Source organism: Embiotoca jacksoni, unplaced genomic scaffold, assembly GCF_022577435.1.
Source record: "Embiotoca jacksoni isolate LCO1_2020_lvr unplaced genomic scaffold, fEmbJac1.0.p SCAF_60, whole genome shotgun sequence".
Lineage (NCBI taxonomy): Eukaryota > Metazoa > Chordata > Actinopteri > Embiotocidae > Embiotoca > Embiotoca jacksoni.
The window spans coordinates 17492-42890 of NW_027185415.1; the positions used below are offsets into that span (position 1 = coordinate 17492).

A 25399-nucleotide genomic window follows, 5' to 3' on the forward strand; every position below is an offset into this window, starting at 1 on the left:
CTGGTATTTGAAGGTTCCTCTTGGTGGGGCAGACTGGTTAAACACATCAGCGTCAGTCCAAATCAAGACAAAGGTTTATGTGCAGGTTACGACGACCATGGGAAGCATGTTTCCTGTCTGTTGGGACTCACAAAATAAAAGCAGAAGGTAGGTGTCATCGCTGTAGAGTCATTAAGTCTGCAGAAAGAGTTTTAGGTCAACAAAACTTCGGTTGAGTCACGAGAAGGCTGATGCTTTAGAGAAACCGTCAACAAGGGTTTCTTTCCACTGAAATAAATATATATTTTCTTCCCTGTTTAACAGGAAAAGGAGACAAAGATGCGGTCCTGGACAGTGAGGTTGTCCTGACCAAAATGAAGCTCTTCAGCAACTTCAACGAAAGGTTCCTGATGGCCGACGACTCGGTGTCCACCATCTCCACGGTGTCGGTCTCTGACCGGGACATCTCGGACCCCACCAAAGACTCTGACGTGAGTTCCCACCTCGATGACAAATCTGGACCGCCTCGGATGGAGTCTGGCTCCGACTATCTGTCTGCTATTTTCTCAGAGCCTCAGCTCACGAGGTTGTACAAGTTTGAGTCGGAGGACTCTGGAGTGGAGCTGCCCAGTGGAGCCAACTCTCCGTCCACGCCGACGAGCTCCGAGCAGAGCTTTGTGGTCCACAGCAGAGAGTCCTCTTGTGACTCCTGCAACTCAAACTCAGTGCCTACCGCTCTCGCTGACGGACTAGCTACTGGTGCACAGAGCTCTGACATCGAGCAGCAAAAGGACTCGGAGGAAAACGGTATGAAGACAACAGAGGATACTCAGGGCAATGTGTTCATACGCAAACTCAGTTCCTCCGCTGCGACAGTAGAAGCACACGTGGGTGAGGACGTGGACCAGTGCAGAGCTTCAGAGACCAGGCCTACAGGAGACAAGGAGACATGTCAGCAGCTGGAGGAGACCAGTACTGTAACGGAAAGGACCTGTTCAGAGGGTATGAGGCCGAGGACACAGTTCTCCAGAGGAACCTGTGATGACATGACATGCAACGACTTTGAACCTGAGCCAATCAGGCGAAGCGTCACCAGTGACAGCCTGGAGGAGTACATGGACCAATGCTGCAGACTCAGTGAGGTAAGGCAAACATCACGTCTCAACATCCATTGACCCATCGGTGCATTTTCAACACTGTATCAGGGTGCAGTTGTGCTGACTAAGCCAGCTAAGCCAGGTAGCCCAGGTAGCCCAGGTAGCCCAGGTGTCCTTTTCTGTTGACCAATCCTCCTGGAGGTTCAGCAGTGTGTCCAGGCTGATGGGATGGAGCTCTTGAACACCCTGTGGCTCGTTCATTGGTCCACCCGAGGCGTTCCTTCTGGTCTAAACATGTTCACCCTAAAATTTAAACTAAAACATTTATGCATCCAATGTCACATGACTTTTTTGTAGCAGAGATGTGTTCAGATTGAATCTAAAGCATTAAAGCATTGCTTTAGATTCCGTGCACGGAGCAGCAGGAAGATAAAACCCTGATGAGTAACTGGTCCAAATCTCATCACTTGATCTTCATCAGTTCTTGAGTTCCAGGTGTGTGAGATGTTTCACACCTGAAACTTTATCAGAGAGCGAACATCAAAGTTCGTGAAGTTTCTGGGGAACAGAGAGACGTCTCAGAGACCAATCAGGTGAGGAGCTACGGTTGTGTGTGTGTGTGTGTGTGTGTGTGTGTGTGTGTGTGTGTGTGTGTGTGTGTGTGTGTTTGTGCGTGCGTGCGTGCGTGTGCGTGTGCGTGTGTGCGTGTGTGCAAACACGGCGCTGCAGCATGGACCTGCTCCATATGGAGATATGAAGCGTTCATTCTCAGGTCATGTTTTAGCTGATCTGTGTATTTGGACATATCAAGTATATTTTAACATAAATGCATAAAATCAACAAAAATGTTCAGAAGGACTTAATTTTTGTTATTAAAGATCAGTGGCCAAGACAGTCAAAGGGATATCTTACAGTTAAAGGGACCACTCTGCTCCTCAGTGAACAAACTATGATGAAGAAACGGTTTCTTAATGATCTTCAACATATCCATAATCCTCTACAGTATGTTCTCTTCAACAAGAGAACATACTGTCTGGTCTTATCCCAAATATTAATAACAATGAGTAGCAGTAAGACTTTCTGACCAAACAACATGTCACTTATACAAATGAAGCTTCTTACATGTTTAAGTTACATGTTATTATAAGTGTATTTGTTTTTCTATGTAACAGTTCAGACGCTGATGGCAGCGCTGTGCTCATGTTGAGAACTGTGTTTGTGTCGTGTTGTGTTGGTCAGGACGGACGTGGATCCTCCACACTTCAGGGAAATCCCTTTTCTGTGAGCAACAAAGATATTTCACGTCCTCTGTTATTATCTCTAATTTTAAACTCGTCCCAGCTTCTATGTCATCAGGTAGTTGCATCACTGCAGCTGAAGATATCTGCAGTGTATTTATCGGTGTGATTACAACATCAGGTCGTGTTTTTACTGATCAAAATAATGTAAACAGCTCTAAAGGTGTACCTGTGCTTCGACCTCATGCCTCATTCATAAAGATCTGAAGAGCCGTGTTTCATTCATGTTACGGGAACTGTAATTTTTTTGTTCACATCCAGAATGTGAGAACACAGAGGGCTCCACAGGGAGATCACCTGACAGCTGCAAAGTCATAATCAACTGTGATGTTCCTGAACACATCACAGACTGTCTTTCATTACCAGCAGCTATTAGAGGATCGGAGACAGTCTGAAGTTTAACATGTAAATGCCTTCTGTTGTTTCAACACACTGTGGAAATAATACTCAGAAAAGAATAAAGACATCTAAAAATAGTCTTTATATCCTTATGAGTTAGCAGAAGTTTTTATTGACATTTTCCATCTTCTCATACAAAAGCTGATCTGCTACAGATACCAGTATAAATATTGTAGACTGTTAGCCATCCAAAAACAGCACACTGCTATATAATAGACATCATACAAGTAGCTCCGCCTCAGAGATCTGATTGGTCAACTGAACATCTGGAATAAATCATGATGACATCACACCCTGCTCATCACTAGAAATATCCCTCCACCTCCTCAATGGGAAAATAGAATTAGAGTAGAATTCCATATAATATAATGTAGTTTCTACTTGTTCTAGTTCTATTAAATGACCCATTTGGTGAAGTCGGGTTTCTTTTGGTCCTTTCTGGTCGCTCCGAGCACCCGTACCGTAACACCACGGATAGTCACGCACTTACAATCCTAGAGGAGGCTAGCTGGACCGGTTTGGTTTGAACACATGACACGGAGCTAAAATGTTAAAAACACATGAGAACATGGATATCTTTGTTCATCAGATATCTTTGTTCATCAGATATCTTTGTTCATCAGATATCTTAGTTCATCAGATATCTTTGTTCATCAGATATCTTTGTTCATCTGATATCTTTGTTCATCAGATATCTTTGTTCATCAGATATCTTTGTTCATTAGATATCTTTGTTCATTAGATATCTTTGTTCATCAGATATTTTTGTTCATCAGATATCTTTGTTCATCAGATATCTTATTTCATCAGATATCTTAGTTCATCAGATATCTTTGTTCATCAGATATCTTTGTTCATCAGATATTTTGTTCATTGATATCTTAGTTCATCAGATATCTTTGTTCATCAGATATCTTTGTTCATCAGATATCTTAGTTCATCAGATATCTTAGTTCATCAGATATCTTAGTTCATCAGATATCTTTGTTCATCGGATATCTTAGTTCATCGGATATCTTTGTTCATCATATCGTTGTTCATCAGATATCTTTGTTCATCAGATATTTTTGTTCATTGATATCTTCGTTCATCAGATATCTTAGTTCATCAGATATCTTTGTTCATCAGATCTCTGTCCATCAGATATCTTTGTTCATCAGATATCTTTGTTCACCGGATATCTTAGTTCATCAGATATCTTTGTTCATCATATCGTTGTTCATCAGATATCTTTGTTCATCAGATATCTTAGTTCATCAGATATCTTTGTTCATCAGATATCTTTGTTCCTCAGATATCTTTATTCACCAGATATCTTTGTTCATCAGATATCTTTGTTCATCAGATATCTTTGTTCCAACCAGACTGAACTAGCTGATCAGTTTAGTGTTTCTATGTTCTGTATTTATTCAGTTGGAGACTAGAAATCCTCTCTGTTGCTAGGTGGTTGCTAGGGGTCCGACTACTTCCTGGAGTAGGAAACATTACACACATTACATGAGAGTCTACTGATGCCATTAATTGTTTTCCAGTTGTTGGTCATACCCCATGTGTTGCCATGGAAACAGAGATCACGCTAACAAAAAGTTATATATATATATATATATAAAGGTATATTTTGAGAGTGATTTGCTCCACAATATGAACACATTTACATTACATATTTTATTTAGTTGGTAACTGGTTGTATAATCACAGTATTACACTCAACTTGACCTGCTAACAGACTTATTTTTACCAGGTATCATGTTTACAATGATTAACTATAATGTTTTCTATGATGAACTATTAACTAAATACAAAGTACAGTGGAGGCTGATGGGAAAATCACTTATTTTGCAGGTATTTGGTCATAAATTAAATTACTGGATTAAAGAAATTCTGACTTCGTAAAAAGTCAGAAACTACAATTAATCTACAAACTTTATAGCCTGTTCATCCATGTTCAGAAATTACTGACGTCAACAGGGTCCACCTCTGAGGAACAGAAACCTCACTGCTGATTGCTGAGATAAATGAGCAGAGACTAAAATGGAGCACCGACCAATTACATTGCTCATAAATGAAATGATTCATACACATGTCAAATGTTCATGTCTAGTGAATTTGACAAAAATGTCACTTCTGGTTATAAATGGCAGAACCAAGTGAAACAGGGTGTGAAGACATCGTGCTGAGATATGAATGAAAACATGAATTACTTTTGTGTTTTTTATTTTTACATTTGTATTTGTAGTTTGGGCTGAGCTGTATGTTTCCGTATTCAGACTCTTCAGGCTCCTGTTACAGCGACACGTATTCTCCCATCTCTTCCTATTTAAAATACTGTGCAGCTCAAAGGCCCTTTTGAAGACAAGGCTTTATTATTTCTGGCACATCAATCAAACCCCACCATGAGAGCCTAATCTCACTGAGACGGAGGCAGTAAGGTGGGGGTGGGGGGCATGCGCTACAGTTAGCGGCAGCGTTTTCATCAACCTGCATGTCATGCAACACTTGTTCATCTGTGCTGAGGGAGCTGAGATTTTCTCGGTGATACTGTCTTTGAGCAGCAGTCCCTCTCAGCCGGCCCCCCCCTGATCTCCAGCCCAGCGCCCGCCGGCCGACCTGGACGTATCAAATAGGTGTCAAATATCTCCACTGACTCACATCTTTACCCACATAAAGGCTCTTTGATCGGCACCAGGGCCCCTGTGAGGAGATGGCATGTGCCAGTGGATTTTAGGGGCCCAGCATGATGGACTCTGACGATACAGTGGTGACATGCTGTACGGGTGTGTGGCCCCCACCACCACCACCACCACCATTATCATCATCATCATCATCACTTGTCACCACAGCTCATAATGTAATTATTTTCCTGCTAAATGGGACTCTCATCCGCAGCAGAGAGATAATTGACTTTTCTTGCCTCAGATATGTGTTTTCTCGCCGGCCTGTTCTCACCTCATCGGTTCCTGTCTGTCAATAAATAGAACAACAAATCTCAGCAAGTCTCCAGCTCTACAAGTTAGAGGCACTATTGAGTGCATAGCTGTCATACCTCCACCATCAGGCAGGAACAGGGATCATATGGATCTGTTTATCTGCCGGTCTGAGCTCATACTCGGTGTACAGTTTCAAAGCATACTGACCTCATCAGTGCGAGTGTGAAATGTAATTAAAAAAGAAGCCTGGATGCTTCTGGTTAACTTGGATTCCTCATCTGCACAACAGAAGGTAGAACAGCACACATGTTCTCCCGCCAGCTGTTTTCACTGATGATATGAAGGGCTTCATGTCGTAGTAGAGACCGTGTTTACCAGGTTATTAAACTGAAACCTAAACGGAACTACAATTTCAGAAATGGTGAATCAAAAAGAATTTGATAAATACTTTTGATAGTTTTGATGCGAAGACTTGGCCAACCTGTTGTACCAATAGGGTATCGTTTAATTAAGTAATGTTATGTTTTTGCCAGTTGTGTCCCACTATTTCAGGGCATTTTTATGTGTTCAAATTCAAAAAGGAAAGAAACCAATCATCAACCATCAGTGATGTCACCATCCATCAGTGATGTCATTGTTGGTTTGTGAACGTTATGAATCCTCCAGTTCAGATTCTGTCCGTCACCATCGTGTTAGTTCGGAGCGGTTTGGAGCAGGAAGTGACCATATTTGGACGAGCTGGGGGAGGAGCCAGCAGTGGATCTGACCGATCTGATTGGAAACCTGACGATACTACGTCCCGCCCACCGATAGCTGTAACCTGACTGCACCACAGGCCTGTCAATCAAACAGACACGCCCCCAAAAACAGGTCTTCTTGAATCTTGTTTTCTAATGAATGAGGGATTATTTTCAGATGGACCTCCAGAAAACTAATAAGAAGGAGTGACTTTAGCTAACAACACCGAGATAACTGATGGACACATTTTATTCACTTTGGATTTGATGAGAGAAGTTGAATGGGAGTCTATGGAGCCGGAGGCTTTTTGGAGCCGACCTCTAGTGGCACTCGCTGGTATTGCAGCGGAAGACACTTCTGGATCAGAACCATTTTACAGACCTGAAGCTAAGAACACTTTTATATCCAGTCTGTAGTTTTATATCCAGTCTGTAGTGGTTTTATATCCAGTCTGTGGTTTTATATCCAGTCTGTAGTTTTATATCCAGTCTGTAGTTTTATAACCAGTCTGTAGTTTTATATCCAGTCTGTAGTTTTATATCCAGTCTGTGGTTTTATATCCAGTCTGTAGTTTTATATCCAGTCTGTAGTTTTATAACCAGTCTGTAGTTTTATATCCAGTCTGTAGTTTTATATCCAGTCTGTAGTTTTATAACCAGTCTGTAGTTTTATATCCAGTCTGTGGTTTTATATCCAGTCTGTAGTTTTATATCCAGTCTGTAGTTTTATATCCAGTCTGTGGTTTTATATCCAGTCTGTAGTTTTATATCCAGTCTGTAGTTTTATATCCAGTCTGTAGTTTTAAAAAATGTACCTCACAGTAACAAACAACAACTGTTACCATGGTAACTGTACTGTAGCCTCAGAACGTTAGAAATCAAAAACTTGACTAAAATACTTTGTTTTCATCAAAAGAATAAGATTAAAAATAAATCTGGTCCGTAAACGAGGACCAGCACGTCTTCAGCTCCTGTAAACTACAGGGAAGTGAAGCAGAAACTGTGTGTGCGTGTTGAAAAGAAGAAAGCAGAATACGTGATCCGCTCGTACCTTCCTCCTGAAAGCCAAAAAGATATTCACACACATCTGGTGTTTCATTCCTTTCCAACACGGTCATTTTTAGGAAAGTATTTGGGATGCAGTGCAGATCATGGAAACATCTTCAAGTGTGTGTGTGTGAGGAGATTTTAGTTTCTACAGTGATCCTGGATGTTGTTTTCTTATCGTATTATTTTGAATGTGAAAAAAGAAAAAAAAAGAAATCATGATATTATGGCAACAGCAAAAGAACTCCCCACAGAGATTTCTCAGTTTTACAGTAATACGTAAAGATGAAGGAGATGCTATAAAAGAAGCTATAATGAAGGACTGTGGTTCCATCCCACTTCTGTACGTTGTGGTGTTAAGAGGCTGTAATATTGTGGACTGTTTAACGGACTGCTTGGTCACAGCAGTATGTTTCTTGTACGTGTAAATGTGATAATAAGACTGTGGTTCTTCAGGGACCTTTTATGAGCTTTTTATTCACAGTAAATCTTTAAAGGGCTTTAAGGAGGCCACAGTCACTCACTTAGTCTAGATTTATCAGCCATTGTTTGCTCCAACCCTCAATTATAGTCCAGACATCTGGGTAGTGAGAGCAATTATGACTTTGCAGATCCAAGTGGCCCAATTGAGTTCAGAAAGTCGACATGGAGCTGAGTTGGTTTGGGCTTTTACCTTCAGGACTCCTGGATGTCTCCGTGTGAAGTTATTTCCAGGAATTTCCAACAGGAAAAATATCCTGAAGCTGACTCAGAACTCAGAACTCACACAAGCAGCTTGTCAGACTGGTTCGGAGACCACCAGTGACCACTCACATGGTCGCCTCTTCTTTGGCTCAGAGTCCAAGAAGGGCTGGACCAGATTAACTGGTAGGGATGTGACCAAATAATATAATGACCTTTGCTGTGTTGGGGATGTGTTAGTATTACCATAGGAGCAGGTTAGATCAAATGTTTATATCAATGCCTTCGTTGAGACTTTGAGTATTCATTGTAAGTATGTTGTCTCCAAGGTGGAGGTATGGGGTCAGGGTCAGGTAACCCAATACCTCAAACACCTTTAGGGAATTTATTCAAATTTGGTGCAAACGTTCACTTGGATTCAAGGATGAAGTGATGAAACGCCTTGAAGGAACCACAATGGAAATGAATAAAAGTGAACAATTTCTGAACAATTGTACATAGATCCTGTACACTGTATTTATTTTTTCTTCTTATTGTTGAATAAATAACCAGTTTTTTCATTTTGAAATCATGATCATTAGGCTTCTGTCTCAGATGTCAGCATATAAATGATCTTCAGATGATAATTTAACAGATAAAACCTTTTCCGCCTCTTTTCCACTTGCAAGGCTTCATTTTCTTTCTCCTCAGACGAGTGGGACAAACAGAATTCCTGATCTGACTCACGGGATGAGAGGGAACTCAGAGGAAGTGCAGCAGGGCGTGTGTGTGTGTGTGTGTGTGTGTGTGTGTGTGTGTGTGTGTGTGTGTGTGTGTGTGTGTGTGTGTGTGTTTCTACTTTCTAAATGGGCCTGTGCACGTAAAAAGGGGCTTCCTCCATCCCACTCCCTCTGCTGGGCTGTGGATTGGTCGTTCGTCTCGGAGAGATCATGGATAAAATCAGTGCCGACCCTGATAATGTGACTGCCCCCCCTCCCCCGCCCTTATCATGGACCACTCCTGAGGAAGTGAGGGTCATATCCTGGAAGGAATACCCTTCCTTATCTCAATCAGGGACCGCTAAACTACATAGAAGAAGTCTCGTTTGAGTCAGAAAAGATGTTCTGGGGTGTCGACAGATGAGGAAACCTGTTAAATGTGACATTCATCAGTACTCTGTACACACACACACACACACACACACACACACACACAATACAAACACACACACGGCTTTCTCTGATGTTCGTTATGTCTGATCGTAACTTGTTTAGACATCATTTTCAATAAAACTATCTCGGGGATCTCCATGATTATGATATAAACAGGTTCTGATTGGGTTCCTCTAATAAAGAAATAAATTAACATGGCTGACCTACGTGACCGTTGGCTCTCATGCTGTTGGTTGTTCAGGAGGACCGGCTGTCAATCTCTCCTAAAAACTAATGAAATATTACTTTTTACAATTAAAGAGCTGCAATCATTTGGGGCAGAAGGACGAGGGATGCGCATTTCAAGCAAAACTACTATTTGAAATTCGCTTGTAACTATTTGATTTTGAATCGAATATTGGCCCTCGTCCCAATCCACACACATGAATATAAAGAGATAGGCCGGTTTCTCTGTGCTTCACTCTAATGAAGTGTGTTTAGCGGTGGAAGGCTTGTATGCCAGCTTTACCTGCATGGTTTGCACCGCACCTCCTCTTTATGTATGTTTTGTAGGAGAACTTTCTGACGGCTGTAGTTGTCCATGTTCATACCAGGACATCTAACACCGGGATAGTTTTACCTGCAAAGCTCCGATCCCTGAAAACAGCGTGTTCTTCTTCTCCTTATATTACTTAACTGCAGCTGGCAGGCTTTTTGGCGCACTACCGCCACCTTCTGACGGGAGTAACGCATTACAACCAGGCACCTGCAAAAACAGGAAATAAGAAAGAACGAAAGTCATATGTACTAATCGATTTTAGCAGGAACCACTACATCTGACAGATCACCAATGTATGAAACTGGCTAACCAGCCAGCAGACACTAAACTTGAATGCATTCATCTTTGGTCATTTATTTCCATCTGGTGAATCTAAGTCCAACATTTACTCTCTTCTAGCTCTGATTTTGGTCTCCACCGACTCTTTAGCTGCTAAATCCTCCACTATTTTCATCAGCTACTCTCTGTGTCTTACGGAGTTGAAGAGGACCGCAGAATAGATTAACACCAGTGAGTTTAATACTATGTGACCTATTTCACATTGTAGTCAGTCGTTTGACTTATTCATAGAAATATTAATGATGTCACCTTCAATATGTAGCTCAAAATTTCAAGACCTTTGAAAGCAAAAATGAACCATTTAGCTGTAATTCAAACTATACCTAGAAACATTGGCATTCCTTCCAGTACCATGTGGGAACTGGTTCATGGTCAAGACCCTGAGTGATTGTCCATCAGAGGAAATGAGTGATGTCAGTGCTGCAGGCTGTGAGGCCATTGTTTGACCAGCGTTTCCATCACAGCTCCCATTTGTGTGACCGGAGATTCAGTGTCAGCTGCATGGGAAAGGAGGAGGAGGGAGAGAGGGGGGAGGGGGGGAGACCCCCGCCTCACCGCACATCCTGCTTTTGTTGCAACATTTTAGGAAAGTGGATGATTGAATAAATATTTGCTCAAAATGTCCTTTTTCTCATTTTGCTGAAAAAACGTGGTTGTCAGTACGTCCACATCCACTTGAGGAGAGACATAAACACGACAACGCTTTGAGCCTTTTCATCATTAGTGATGCTGTAAAGCACATTTCAACTAAAGTGAATATAGATCTGCAATGTCCATCTCAAAGCTCAAATCAAATTTGTAATTATTGATAAAAGTTACAAATTCGTCTCTGAAATGAACTTAAATTTAAAATATCTTTTAGAAACTGTAAAATAGGATGTTACTTTTAAACATTTAAACTGTACAAACATTAAACTATGTGGACCACTTTATCTACTCTACATCTTTAAAGTTTAGCTTCTTCAACCTTTGTTTGTTTAAGGCCGGTCAAACAATAATATTTTTCAGTAACACTCCTCATATCTACGTACGTATTTCTGTCGCTGACCTCAGACCAGCTGCCTGCAAGAGATGTAACATCTAGTTTAAAGTCATTTTAATGGAGTAAAGATGCAACTGGTCTAATTTACAGTGCTAGTTTATAAGTACTTTCAGAATTTATGCTGAAGTTTGCACACTGTAAAAACTTCACAGAAATTATAGTCAGTGCAAACTTTGAGAAATAACTGAGACTCCTGAAGATGCTCTATGATATCTGCCACCAAGGCATAAAATAAATTAAAACTAAAACTGATAAATAATGTTTCAAAGCACTGCAGAGGAAGCATAAACTTGTCCGACTTGTTTATGAAGTTCTGTAGTGCTATATCCTTGTAACGAGCTGCTTGACGTTTGCAGTGGATGTTTAGTTCCCCGATCGCCACGAGGCCCAGAGAGTCTTGAAAAGAACAAAATCTGATAAGCGTCACAAGACTAAGTCACTGGTTTGCCAAATGCACATCTGGTTAACTTTTTCACCTCCAACAGTGAGCAGATAAAGATCAGCACACAGCATGGGAAGCATCTCCGACTGTCTGCAGGGGATCACACCCAAACATCGTTTCCCCCTCGTTTTCAGACCCCTAAACCTTTACATTTTAGCATTTGCTCATTCACTTTCACACAGGAATTAAAAATAAATATTTTAACACGTGGAAGTTTATATTTTGTAGGTGTATTAATGAAATGTTGGGTCAGTGCCTGCCTGCTCGGCTCTGTGCTCTTTCTCAGCCACCCGAAGGCAGCTTCAAAGCTCTGTATTACATACGTTTCTCCTGCCTTTGAGTTGCCACTCATTCTTCCTGCCCGACTGGACCTCCTTTATTTTAGTCTCATGGAGATTTTGTTTCTTGGTTTGTTTCTGAGAAGCTTTTCCATACTGACGATACAGTGATGTAGAGGGTGAATGAGTCTCAATGTCTGGCAGCTCTGTGCACAAGCAAATACATTGATATGAAGCTCATTTAAAACACTGGATTATACTGCAAATATAATGATGAAATGTGTTTCATTTTTGTATTTGGTCATTTATAGATGAAGTAAGTTAATACTGAACATATCAGTTAAATATTAACTGACAACTGACGTTTTTTCATCAAAATGTCTAATGTCAGTGGGCATTATGAACTTGCAGTCACTACAGCATCATTAAACTTGTTATGGTTATGTTTAGACTACATTAGGGAGGAATTTCAGTCTGTTTTAATCCAAAAAGTCCTCACTGATTTGAAACACTGTTGTCCTTCTATAACCATAAGAAAAGTGCTTTGCTGTCTCTACTGCAGACAGGAAACCGGACCTGAACCATAAAAGTTCTGGTGAACCTGGCGACTGTGGTGTAGGTCATAAATATAGCCTCATTAATTCAAAGCCAGTGATTGGGTTTGTTCCCACAATGTCGGGAAAACATTTAGAAATGTACTGAACGTCAGTAATGCCAAAATAACACTTTGCCTCCAAATCCCATTTAATTAATAGAATTCAAAGAGCAACAACACAACTTATTTTGAGTTTCTTGATAAACCTGCACACCTTCTGTTACAGGCGCAGCAACTGAACTCCAACCCTCTGGGTTCAGGCCTGGGCTACCTGGAGCACATTTGCCAGCTCATCGAGAAGATAGGCCAGCTGCAGGAGACCAACCTCCGGCTTCAGAAACAGATCTGCAGTCTGCAGAAGGACGGCAGGATGACAAACACCAAAGAGGTGTGTGGATATTCTTTATTGTTCTCTCAGGCTGTAGCTCTGATGGAGGCAAGTAGTAGTACTGCCAACCATCAACCACACCGGATTATTTCTGCTCATCTCAGTTTGGTCGAGAGACTTTAGTGAGGCCTGTGTGAACAATGCTGTAGCCTCCATTCTCTGCTAGAGACCACCCCAGAAACTAAAGAGATTCTAACTACTCTGTTTTTAATCTCCTGTCTTTTGTGAGTTAAATGGCTGACTTTAAATTTCTGTAGAGGACCTTTAAACCACAATTATTTCAATGAAGAGAGACTCTTTGACTCAGACTTTCTGAGTGGGAAATTCCCAGTTCGACAGGCGTTCAGGTGATTTCTACCACTCTGAGGTGGGAATCTTCCCTATGTCCCAGTTGCTTATGAACACACCTTAAACCATCCCCACCTGAGCAACAGCTGGAAGAAAAAACATCCTTTTAACAGAAAGAAACCTTCGACAGGAGCAGACTCAGAGGTTGAGAACATCTTCCTCGACCGGTTGGAAGGACTGGAGAGCAGAGAGAGAAAAGAACAGCGTAGAGAAACACTGTTAAGACTGTTAACTTTGGGTGTGTTGGTGATGCCGGTAACAGACATGGATGTGGTGGGAATGCATAGAAAGACTGGAGGTGAACGGGGTGTAAGAGGGTCACAGTGGATCGTCCTGATGTGACAGCAAGAGAGGGGAACACATTTCAATTTTCACAGCAACGCTGTGATTGGCTGATTGAGATTGTGATGAAATTTGGTTGGTTTACTGATATTGCCCATAGTCAGGTGATGAGAGGGAGCAGGAGAGAGAGTGAGAGGGAATTTTGGAAGATAGTTTCCCTAATTAAACTTATCCTGAGTTTAATGAAATAGTCTTTGATAGAGAATAAGATGGACTTATTTAAAATGCTGCGGCTCCATCAAAGTTCTGCATGAAAGTACAAATGAAACGGTACATTTTGATCTGAAGGGTTGACCCTGATTTTATTGTAAAGGGACAGACGGTGTGAATCAAAAATGGTTGATAGCTAACAGAAAATGTCCAGTGTCAACCTTCACCATCTTATTCTGGTTATTCTCCTTCAGTAGGTAGCAGGTCAAATATAAAACTTACCACTTTCATGTAAGAAGTGATCTATATTAATTGGACCAATGCCTCACAGCTGCACTAATATCAAAATTCAGTAAGGTCAACCACATGTTTGACAGAATCAGTTTTATAATGAAAGGGCAATGACTTTCTACAGCAGTAGATGTTCATGACATTTATGACATGCCGTGCGAATGCTGAAGAAAATATTGTAATATGAAGGTGTTTGTGTCATTTTCCTGCCTTCTTTCTTTTTTAGGACTTCTTCCAGCAGCACTGCAGCTGTGGTGCAGCCAGCTTAGCCTTCCAGGACATTCAGAAACGATATGCCAGAAGTGAGTTTCTGTCATCAAGTGGAACCCTCTCTGATCTGTCCACCATTCAGGAGGTCACCCGGCATCCGCTTATATCAACCAGAAGAGGTAATACCGGTGCATTTTCATCATGTTTATAATGACACAAATGTTCAGTCTTTCATTGAAGGCAATCACAGTGTTGGATTCATGCTGGGTGGAAAAGATGGATGGAGTATTGTGTATCTGAGGGAGTAGAGACCAACCAACAACAGCAATGTAGATCGAGCTGTGTGACTACACGCTTGTCCAGATGCAGCTTCGGGCAGGACGGTGAAGTGTTTGGGAGTCTAGACCTTCATAAATCTGGAAGATAGGATATTCATTCTTCAGTGGATGTTGGCTGTGAGAATATGATATGCAGCGAGAGCCCTGGAGGTTAATGAAACCACCCCTAATGAACTTTAAACATTTAATTACCAGAAGGGTCAGCCCTTAATAAGCTGCTCCGAAGGGATGTGTCAACAAACATGCACAACCACGTATTCATGTTTTAATTTCAGTGTTTGTCTGACACGTTCCTGGACAGGGATGTGTCAGACGAAACACATCCATATTATTAAAAAGCTTAAGCAGGATTTAGGATTCCCGACTTGACCCAGGAGCAACCCCGCATGTTTTCCAGCCTGGTTGTTTACCTTGTCATCGGATCCAAGCTCCAGGTGATGTTAGTCATTCGGGAACGCCGTCATCTCCCCAAATGTTATCATTACTGTTGTGTTTTTGGAGCGGCTCACGTTGCCGGAGGAGCTGGTGGTCCTGTGGGGAAGATGAAATTATAACTGGAGCAGGACACGGCCGGAATTCCTGGCATCCTGCTCATGATGGGAATACATAATGTCCCGTGGACTCTGGAATGCTTCGCTCGTTCCTGTGATGAAGAGGAAACTGGATCTGGAGAAGAGGTTGAGAAGTCAGGAGAAATGGGAGGCCCGGATTAGGTGCGGTAAATAGGTGTGGATAGGTGCCCCCTCAATAAATGTTGTTCTACGGACTTACTATGGAATTTGAGGGTAAGAGTAGGGGGGGGGGGGGGGGGGGGGGGGGGGGGGGGGTTACTGTTGGATGTTGGATCGTTGATTTTACTGGGGAAACACAATGCAAAAGCCTAAACAGAATTCTTCCAAAATTGTGTTCATTGACTTTCATGTACTTCAACACAAAACCATGAGAAACAGCTGCATCCCCACTTTGATGGTTTCCTCCTCCAGCAGAGTGCAACGGTCAGTAGAGCCCCTGTGACGAGGGGAGGTGTGTTTACTTTGTGGGGTGTTCAGGAAAAACAGGAGAAAAAACAGGCCTGAGCTGACTTCCATCACCATTTGTCATAACAGTCATCACTCCCCTTCCAACGTGCAAGCAAAGGCTTCCAACGCATGAACAAACACTTCCCCCCCACAAAGAAACAGCATTATTTAAGACATGTAAGCTGTTGTAAGTGCTGGACTAAAACTTGTTTTTAGTGATACTCATACTTCCCCTGTGGTAGAGTTAAAAGAGAGGCTTATGATTCCAAACTCTCCCTAAAGACATTACTGGTAGATGTAGATTAGTTTTAAAGACCTGTGCGACTTTGACAAATAGCGAGTTAACATTCAATTCAATTCAATTCAACTTTATTCATATAGCGCCAAATCACAACACAGGTTATTTCATGGCACTTAACAGTCTTTACAGCAAGACTTTACAATATTATACAGAGAAACCAACAATTCAACAATTCAACAATTCAATAATTCAACAATTCCCACATAAACTAGGAGGGAAAAAACTCCTCTTTAAGGGAGAAAAATCTCCAACAGAGGAAAGAAAAACTCCCTTTAACAGGAAGAAACCTCCGACAGAACCAGGATCAGAGGTGGGCGGAGCTTCTGTTAACAGAACCAAGGTCAGAGGTGGGCGGAGCTTCTGTTAAACAGAACCAGGATCAGAGGTGGGCGGAGCATCTGTTAACAGAACCAAGGTCAGAGGTGGGCGGAGCTTCTGTTAACAGAACCAGGCTCAGAGGTGGGCGGAGCATCTGTTAACAGAACCAGGATCAGAGGTGGGCGGAACATCTGTTAACAGAACCAGGCTCAGAGGTGGGCGGAGCATCTGTTAACAGAACCAGGATCAGAGGTGGGCGGCCATCTGCGTCGACCGGTTGGGGTGAGAGGAGAGCAGAGAGAGAAAAGGACAGGGTGGAGATACAAGAGAAGATGAACAAGATATCTTGGTGAATAGGGATAGTTTTGCGTTTCATCCACAGACTGGATATAAAACTACAGACTGGATATAAACTACAGACTGGATATAAAAGTGTTCGTAGCTTCAGGTCTGTAAAATGGTTCTGATCCAGAAGTGTCTTCAGCTGCAATACCAGCGAGTGCCACTAGAGGTCGGCTCCAAAAAGCCTCCGGCTCCATAGACTCCCATTCAACTTCTCTCATCAAATCCAAAGTGAATAAAATGTGTCCATCAGTTATCTCGGTGTTGTTAGCTAAAGTCACTCCTTCTTATTAGTTTTCTGGAGGTCCATCTGAAAATAATCCCTCATTCATTAGAAAAGAAGATTCAAGAAGACCTGTTTTTGGGGGCGTGTCTGTTTGATTGACAGGCCTGTGGTGCAGTCAGGTTTCAGCTATCGGTGGGCGGGACGTAGTATCGTCAGGTTTCTGATCAGATCGGTCAGATCCACCGCTGGCTCCTCCCCCAGCTCGTCCAAATATGGTCACTTCCTGCTCCAAACCGCTCCGAACTATCAAGATGGTGACGGACAGAATCTGAACTGGAGGATTCATAACGTTCACAAACCAATGATGACATCACTGATGGTTGATGGTTGGTTTCACCACTAAAGCTGAGGCCAATCTGACGCATCCTTGTACCTCCTCTACCTGCCGTCCACAGCCTCTTTGTGAGGTGGTCAAGTTTTCTACCCTTTCTATCATGGGAATTATCGCAGGTTTTAACACAACACAAGCGTAACATTTCACCAATAAAAGGACGTGAACACAAACAAAGAGTTGACTACAGAACAGTCTTGAGAAAGTAATAGACCTCCCATGCACACTGTAACTGCTCCTGGTTTGTGATTTATGTTTCAGGCGTGAGCAGTGAGGGTTTGACACCCATCCCTGTGTGGAGGAGAAGCCTGAACCGAAGGAGTTACACTGAGGGGGAGGTCTGCTTCCTGGGGGACAGCACTGAAGGGCTGTCCATCCCACAGCGCCGGGTGAGTTGTGCACAAGTATGACTGCAAGAATCAACCAACATGGTTGCATTCACTTTGGAAATTATGACCTACGAGTAAGGAGCGATAAGCATGTCTGCAGGGGGACCCTTGCCCCCTCCCCCTCCCCCATCACCATGGCCAACACACTCTGGATCACTTAAGATGTCAACCTCCTCTGTTTTCTATCTTTATGGCAAACAGGCACAGCAGATCTGTCACTGATGACATGATGAATACGATGCTTTCTTCAGGCCTGGAGGAGTGATTCTCCTTCTGCAAGGGCCCCATCTGTTGGGAGCGGACAGTAATTAAAGCAGCATGGAGGATACAAACACAATACGCCTTGTTTTAGTTTAGTCACCCGGCTGCTGCTTTCCAGACGTTGGAAAAATTCATCTTAAGTCAAGATCCACTCCACTTTCCCATAAGTTTGACGTCCATCTGACCTCAGTCACATCATAACAAGACCAAGGAGACAGGGTTATGGATCCCCTTTATCTATAATTATTTTGTTAATGTACAATTATAAAGTAAAAACTCAACTTTTCCTCTGAAGGATTTTGAAGAACCCAACATTTATACAATTTGCAGTCTGTTAATCTATTTGAAGTAAAACATGGAAATGTGACTTCAAGAAAACCCAACAAGAAATCTATAAGATAATAATTGTAATATTGTGATACTTTTGTCCATACTAAGGGTTTTCGGACACTGACTCACCAACATGAAGGTCTTTAGGTGCTGTTGGACTGTGTTTTATGTTTTCTGTCGTATCTGCAACCTTTGGCTCTAGAAAGTTGTCTTCAGCCTTGAGAAGAGATTTATGATTCACGTTTTTACCACTCGTCCCTCTTCTCATCATTTACAAGCAGAAGACCAGAAGACCTCATGAACTAACAGAACTCTAGTTTCTACAGTCAGAAGCTGAACTGACTCCCAAACACACACAGATAAAATACACAAACTGAATACACTGGACCACAGATCCCACACAAATATGTGTAACTGTCCAAATACCGTACATTTGATAGATTGGGAATCCGACTGCACAAACAGTCCAATGGTCTAATTAGAGGAAAAGGAAAATGTGTTTTATTATCTGTCTCTGCAGAACTGTATAAGCTACTGGCAGAGCTTCACATTGTTGCTCTTTTGGCGGTTTGTTGCAGCTAAGTGATTTTGTATTAAACTTTCTTGGTTTTTATGTGCGTTGTTTTTTTATGTGTGCCTTTCAGTTCAGTGAAAACTACACCTGGAGCCGCATCAAAGATCTGGTGAGGAAGACTAAGGTGAGGAATCCGACCAGGCTGGGGATGACCTCCATGTCGCTGAAGATGTCCTGTCCACAGCTCTACAGGTGAGGAGGACACTTTGAGCTGTGTATTCTCTACACACTGCACACTGACCACAGCGTTGCCTGTTTGGCTCAATCATTTGGCAGGTGAAGAGGGAGCCTGTTGCATTAGCTCCGCCCACCATCTCTGGTGCAACAACCACTGCTGGCTGATGGGAAACATGTCACGAACGGTGCTCCACTTGGGATTTTTCTCAGGAATGTGGCCACACACACACACATTGTTAAATTCATAATGCTGAAAATGTGAAGGATTACATCAGTGGGCCAAAGATTAATCACCGTTCAGGTACCTTATTGAGACCTAATTCCTGTTAGATTACTGTTAGACCGGTTTGGCCCTCATTATTTCCAAATTCATTGTTATTTTAATGAAACCTTTATAGCAGCAACTGGGATTCTGACTGGAAGTCCTGGAAATTCACGACATACTGTACGCTCACATCAGTTCTGCCTTACATGACAGCATTTTCACTTTGTCCTGCAAAATACATGATAATAATATATTATGATGTATAATTTGTGTATCGCCAAGCACACAGTCTGGTGTCATTTCTGCATGATGTCATTTTGCAGCACTGGCATTATTTTATCATATCACCTGAGAGGTTTATTGCAGCTCCTTCACTCCTCGTTTGTCAAAGTTCACAGGATGCACGACACACGAGGAACGGAAACAAGCTTTTCCAGTACGACTGACATGTGAGGGTTAGACCTCAGTGTTGACTTACAACTCAGCAAAGACTGGTGACTCACTGGGAGAATAGATACTGAGTTCCTGTTGACTGAGTGAGCGCAGGTGGGGCAGACAAGGAAACAAGGAGCCGGTAAGGAGGCGGAGCTCAAAGAGAAACAGAGTGTAGCGACCTCTAGTGGCTGGACAAGGAAAGACATGACGAGAAATGCCGCGTTCAAATGGAACTCGTCAGCTCGTGATTACAACATGGGAAGTCATGTGCAACATGTGCTTGCCGTTCAAACACGTGGTTAAAAAACACTGTTGCTAGGCAACAGCAATATAGACACCATCTCGAAGCCACAGAGGCTAACAGTTTATCGAGCTAACAGGAAAGACAAAGACACGGATGGAAAAGATGAAGCTTTTGGGAAGATCAATGTTTCCCTCAGATGTAGGCTATTTTCTAAGTTATGAAGACAAACTCTACATGACTAAAATTACAATATATCACCTGAACATCCAAACAAATATGAACTTCCACGACCTCTGACCTTTCTGGAAACATCAGCAAACACGTCACAACTTGTGAACTCCAGGCTTGCAGAAAATTCAGAGTTCTGACATGGTGAATACCACAAGAGGGCGCCGTTCATACGGACTCTTCTCATGAACACAGTAAACGGTAGAGATTGATGTTTCTGGAAACCTTTTAAAAGTTTAAAATAATTATATTTTTGTAGATAAAATTGCATTGATCAAATGTGTTCTGCAGTTTCCTTTAGCTTTTTTGGAGTATTTTAGCACATTAAAATATCCTTCATGGTTTTAGTACTTTATCAAACCACAGTGTTTATTCAGCCTCCGTGAAGACTTTATAAAACAACGCAAGAGAAAAGTAGTCGAAAAACACATTTTCTCGTGTTTTAACAAATTTGTATTAAGAGACGTCGAGATTCATCCTAAAATCTGTTTTCGAACGGTCTGATGAAGCCCTTGGTTTAGTGTATTTTGGTTGTGATTTTGTACTTTTGGATTGAAATGGTACCAGCTCAACACCAGTGAAAAGGATCTGTTCTCGTTCCCCTCGTTTGCTGAAGAAAACCTTATAAGAATCGAAGGAATGCAAGTTATCTGACAGCATTGAATAAAAGCCAGCATGAGGGGAGGAAAGGCATTTTTGGAGTGGAAAAGTGGTGACAGCTTCAGTGACTTTTGGGCAAGAAGCAGAGAGTGGCAGGTTCCTGGCAGGGGGAGATGAAAGGAGCTATTAGCTTCATTTTTTTCTCTGAGAGAGGGGGGGGGGGGGGGCGGGGGTCTGAGCGTGGATGAACAGTGGCTTGTCTTTATCTGAGAGCTTGTACAGTGTAGGAATCTGGTGGGAGCTGGAGTGCTGCCGGCTCTTCAGCTTCTCCCTCTGTCCGGACTGGAGCTTGGCACCAACCCAGACGGACAGAGGAGGGGTTGGGGAGTCAGACCTGAAGTATGCCTGATGCAGTGGGAGAATTCCCTCCATGGATTTAAGCTGAGGTCTGGTGAGATATGGCTGCTGTCCAGGATTAATTCAAAAGAACACTGTCCTCCTGCTGATTCGAGCACACCAGCCCAGCTGTCCACTGTAAACACTGTAAACTTCTCAGGACTAACTTCCTGTTCTTCTTTACAGGCCTGATCTGGGACCAGTAGAACCTGCTGGCAGGAACAGGAACTCCATGATTGCCTTGGATTGCCAGAGCAAGTTGGACTTCAGTTGGCTTCAATAAACATCCAGGTAGCACTCACCATGTTTTATCCTTCCTCACCAATACCACTAAAGATCAATACACCAATGAGCCAAGACATGTTGACCACTCAGAGATGAAGTTATAGTTATAGAGTCAAAAGGCGCTTTTAGTAGTTAATGTGTGGGATGTGGTGAAATGATCAGATGTAAAGACCGGAGTGACTTTGACAAGTTTCAGACTAATAGAGCCAAACGACTGGGTTGGAACATCTCCAAAATAAGCTTGTGGGGTTCTCCTGGTCCGTAGTGATGTGATCCCCAAAACAGAAGCTCTAGTAAGAACCACAGACTGGATATAAAAGTGTTCGTAGCTTCAAGTCTGTAAAATGGTTCCGATCCAGAAGTGTCTTCAGCTGCAATACCAGCGAGTGCCACTAGAGGTCGGCTCCAAAAAGCCTCCGGCTCCATAGACTCCCATTCAACTTCTCTCATCAAATCCAAAGTGAATAAAATGGTCTGACCTGTTTGGGCTCAAACACCCAACTTAGGGTCTGATTTACTAAAAGGTCTACGCGTGTAAAATCACGTACAAAATCCACATCACACGCAAATGAATGTCCAGCTGATCTACTGACGACGTGCAGCGAGGATTGAGTCTTTCAAATGTGCAGTTTAACTCACGTCTATTTTGCATGTTTGTCTGCATGCATATGTAATATTGGGTGTTTCTACTTGAACGTGCAAAATACTGGGAGGGGAAATACAAATAGATAAATTAATCAGCTGTGATGATATTTACTAAACCTGAAGGTAGAAACAGGAGAAGTGATTGTTGTGTATTTTAGTCCGACTGAAGACAACTTATGAATCAGATGAACATCAGGAGAGACGGCTGCTCTTATTGTGGTGAGAAGGAGACGCAGGAAACCAGAGAACACGTAGAGAACCAGGTTAAACATTTCTGATGTCAGAGGCAGAAATTATTCAGACATATTGTTTGTCCAGCGATGATATTTCTGAGTTATTGAATGAACTAAATGATGATTGACAGCCATTCTTCCGACTCAGCATTTTGCTGCCTCTGGGTGGTTCCAGCGTATCTCTGCTTGGATCTCCCTCCAGTCCTGTTATTCAGGTGTCACATCCTGAATGAGTCCTGCAGAATTCACAGGTAGCTTCATCAGGTTCACGAGACCTCCAGGAACTCAATGAAACATCAGCTGCTCATCACAGAAAGATCTGGACCTGCCTATCGCTGTCTGTTAGAGGATCTCATCCACCTTCCTCCTCTTTTATTTGATCACATTTTATTATAAGCCGTTTATTTTGTTTTTTTGCCTAATATCTTGCCATCTTCTCATGATTTCATCTATTTGTCTTTTTGTTTTTCCCACGGCATTGACTTCCTCGCTGATAATCTCCCATGTAGAGTTTTGTTCTTGTTATATTTATATTGTGCAAAATAAATGTGCAAACCTTAGTGAGCTCTTAGTAAATCACCCGCAAAATGGGTGCAAAATATGTGCAAACCTTTGGAATAAAGACGCAATTCAGTACCTTTATTAGAGCTCTTAGTAAATCAGGCCCTTACAGGTCTTTCAGGATCTTCTGTGAATGTCTCGGTGCCAGATACCACAGGGCACCTTCAGAGGTCTTCCAGAGGTGATGCCTCAGCAGTTTGGAGCTGTTTTGGCCCCATGAAGGGAAAACAACATATTAGGCAGTGGTAGACATAATGTTTGAGCTTGTCTGTGCATATGAACCCACGCTGCTAGATCACATGTATCTGATACAGGACTTTAAACTCTGTTACATCTTTGTTTCTGGTCAGATCAGACCTGGATGGTGTGATACAGGGAAGAGGAAACCATGAAGTTACACAGAGATGATTGAAGATTGGAACGGAAACGGGGAAGAAGAGGAATAATGGAAAAAACAATAATAAAGTGACCGCATCAAAGGAGTGAAGGGGAGAGTGAGGGATGCTGACAGGACAATGAGATACTTGTTAACTGGATACTGCTGAGTACAAGAAAAATACAAGTGATGTTGATGAGGCTCCTACAACACTGACATAATTGCTTCTACATTCTCTGTTGATACTATTTACAGTAAATATACGGTAGTTTTTAGGATGCTGCAAAATCTCAAGTGAAATATACAAATATTTCATAACTTTTTATTTTATTTTGCGTGATGTTGTAAATATGTTGTAGACAAGTGTTGGGCTGCTTTTTACAGTGTGTGTGTGTGTGTGTGTGTGTGTGTGTGTGATGTAGTATAACCAGAGAGAGTGGGCGAATCATACATCATGTTAACATATGAGCCACATATAACACATCAGCCTCACCTCATTTTATGTAATTTCAAATACCATAACTCCACAGATTAAAGTCTGTTCCATCAAACATCACTCTCTGGATATGATACTGTATAAATGGTATGTTTAATGACATGCAGCGCTTGTGTTAAGCGCTGTGGATTACGTTCTGTGCTGGTTTTATGTCACGAAAATGAAAAAGTGTTAATTTGTTGTTGACTTCACATTTGATATGGTTCAAATAATGTGCTTAAATTGTTTAAAACCCATTTTGTAAGGTAGAATCAAGATTTTGACCACTTTACTAGGAACATTTGCCACTTTTTTTTTTTTTATAAATGACGTCAACTGAAGTTACAAATTCCTTAATAAATTCTTTGTATCTGTAGCTGTAGCTGTAAACTTGTTGTTCTTCAAGCACCTGCTCCACCATTCATCTTGTAAACTGACACAGTTGGTGGCTGAAAGAACTTCCGGCTAACTGAGCTGTCTGGGTCACCAGGGGGCGCACTAGATCCTGCACCAAAACCCCCCTTCTGCCAGGTGTCTGTGTGTGTAAACCAGGAGGCGGGGCTTTGTGTGTGTAAACCAGGAGGCGGGGCTCTGTGTGTAGCTGCCTGATGTGTGCAAACAGCTAGTGTCTGTTAGAAGCCTTCATCAACACGGAAAATGACACATTTACTCGGATGATACTCATCTAAAGTAGATTATCTACAGTTTCAGCCGAGTACTCGTCTGAGTTTTCCTCAGTTCCACTCTAAGTTTCTGTTCCACTGCCGGTCAGACAGAAAGAAGCAGGAGTCACCGTGTGATGACGTCATGATGGTGAGGTGAACCTGAAAGACGCTGTCGACAGTTGTCCAATCACATTAGTCACAAGTTGAAGGACTTCATTGACTCTCATTGGTTGTAGAAGTAAATTATTTACACAGAAATGAACTGAATACATCTGTAAATAGTTTTTATTGAATGATTACAGACTGGCAGACAACCAGGTGGCTTTTACCAGCAAACGATTATTACATCATTAATTTATGTTTTACATGTTAAAGGAGTATTTTTCTCTCTCAACATATTAACAAACCGCCACTGGTCAGGATACTGAAGATAAACTGGAAAATACTAAATCAGCTGCAGAGAGGAACAATTGTTTTCATCCAGTCATAATTAGAATTCATGTTGATAAATAATTTACGTAAATAATATGGATAATAAATATGAGGACAGGAGGGTGAACTTGAGCTCTAAGAATAAACAGCTTCATGTTACAGAGGATAATTTTCTGACCACAGGATGAAAATCAGAATTTTCACACATTTCAGCACCATCAGGTTGGTTCATAAAGATTTATATGACATTTGTGCTGTTTAATTTTTAATGAAGATATATCGTTTAAGAGAAGCAGAGTGGGAGAGCATGGAACAGTTACTTCGATTAAATCGGATAGATTAACACAAACCACCCCCCAGAAAAGCTTCATATCCTTCATATCCAGTCCCAATACATATGCTTGTATCAAATAAATCAAATATCTCATCAAATAAAGTATGAAAAGACTAGTTTAATATCAAAGGAAGAGCTCAAAAAGAAAGTAAAGAGAGTCCGGAGGTGCTTGAACTGCTTCTGCTCTTATGCTTTTCGAAATCGTCTTGCTCTTTTTTTTAGCGCCTCCTCCTCATTTACTTCCTTTTCAAGCTCTTCCAGCTTTTTCTTTCCTATTGAG

General features: G+C 41.9%; 1 protein-coding gene across 3 annotated transcripts; it reads left to right on the top strand.

Annotated features, from left to right (window-relative positions):
* Nucleotides 1-307: 307 nt before the first annotated feature.
* LOC138213548 (uncharacterized) lies at nucleotides 308-24064 on the top strand. 3 transcript variants are annotated; one of them, XM_069174720.1, is made up of 7 exons: nucleotides 308-1121; nucleotides 12777-12938; nucleotides 14296-14458; nucleotides 17476-17603; nucleotides 18839-18960; nucleotides 21300-21404; nucleotides 23188-24064. In XM_069174720.1, the coding sequence occupies exons 1-6, from the start codon at nucleotides 354-356 to the stop codon at nucleotides 21394-21396; spliced, it is 1440 nt and encodes a 479-aa protein (XP_069030821.1). In that variant the 5' UTR covers nucleotides 308-353; the 3' UTR covers nucleotides 21397-21404; nucleotides 23188-24064. The 3 variants fall into 3 exon arrangements, with proteins under 3 accessions (XP_069030821.1, XP_069030822.1, XP_069030823.1); XM_069174721.1 differs by having other exon boundaries at nucleotides 23193-24064; XM_069174722.1 differs by lacking the exons at nucleotides 21300-21404; nucleotides 23188-24064 and adding an exon at nucleotides 19045-20896.
* The last annotated feature ends 1335 nt before the right edge of the window (nucleotides 24065-25399 follow it).

Excerpts from the sequence above, each read along its gene's own strand:
- LOC138213548 (XM_069174720.1), top strand. The coding sequence starts at position 354 with ATGAAGCTCTTCAGCAACTTCAACGAAAGGTTCCTGATGGCCGACGAC. Across the intron at positions 17,604-18,838 it reads TGTCCATCCCACAGCGCCGG|TTCAGTGAAAACTACACCTG; the intron begins GTGAGTTGTGCA and ends TGTGCCTTTCAG. Across the intron at positions 18,961-21,299 it reads TCCTGTCCACAGCTCTACAG|GCCTGATCTGGGACCAGTAG; the intron begins GTGAGGAGGACA and ends TCTTCTTTACAG.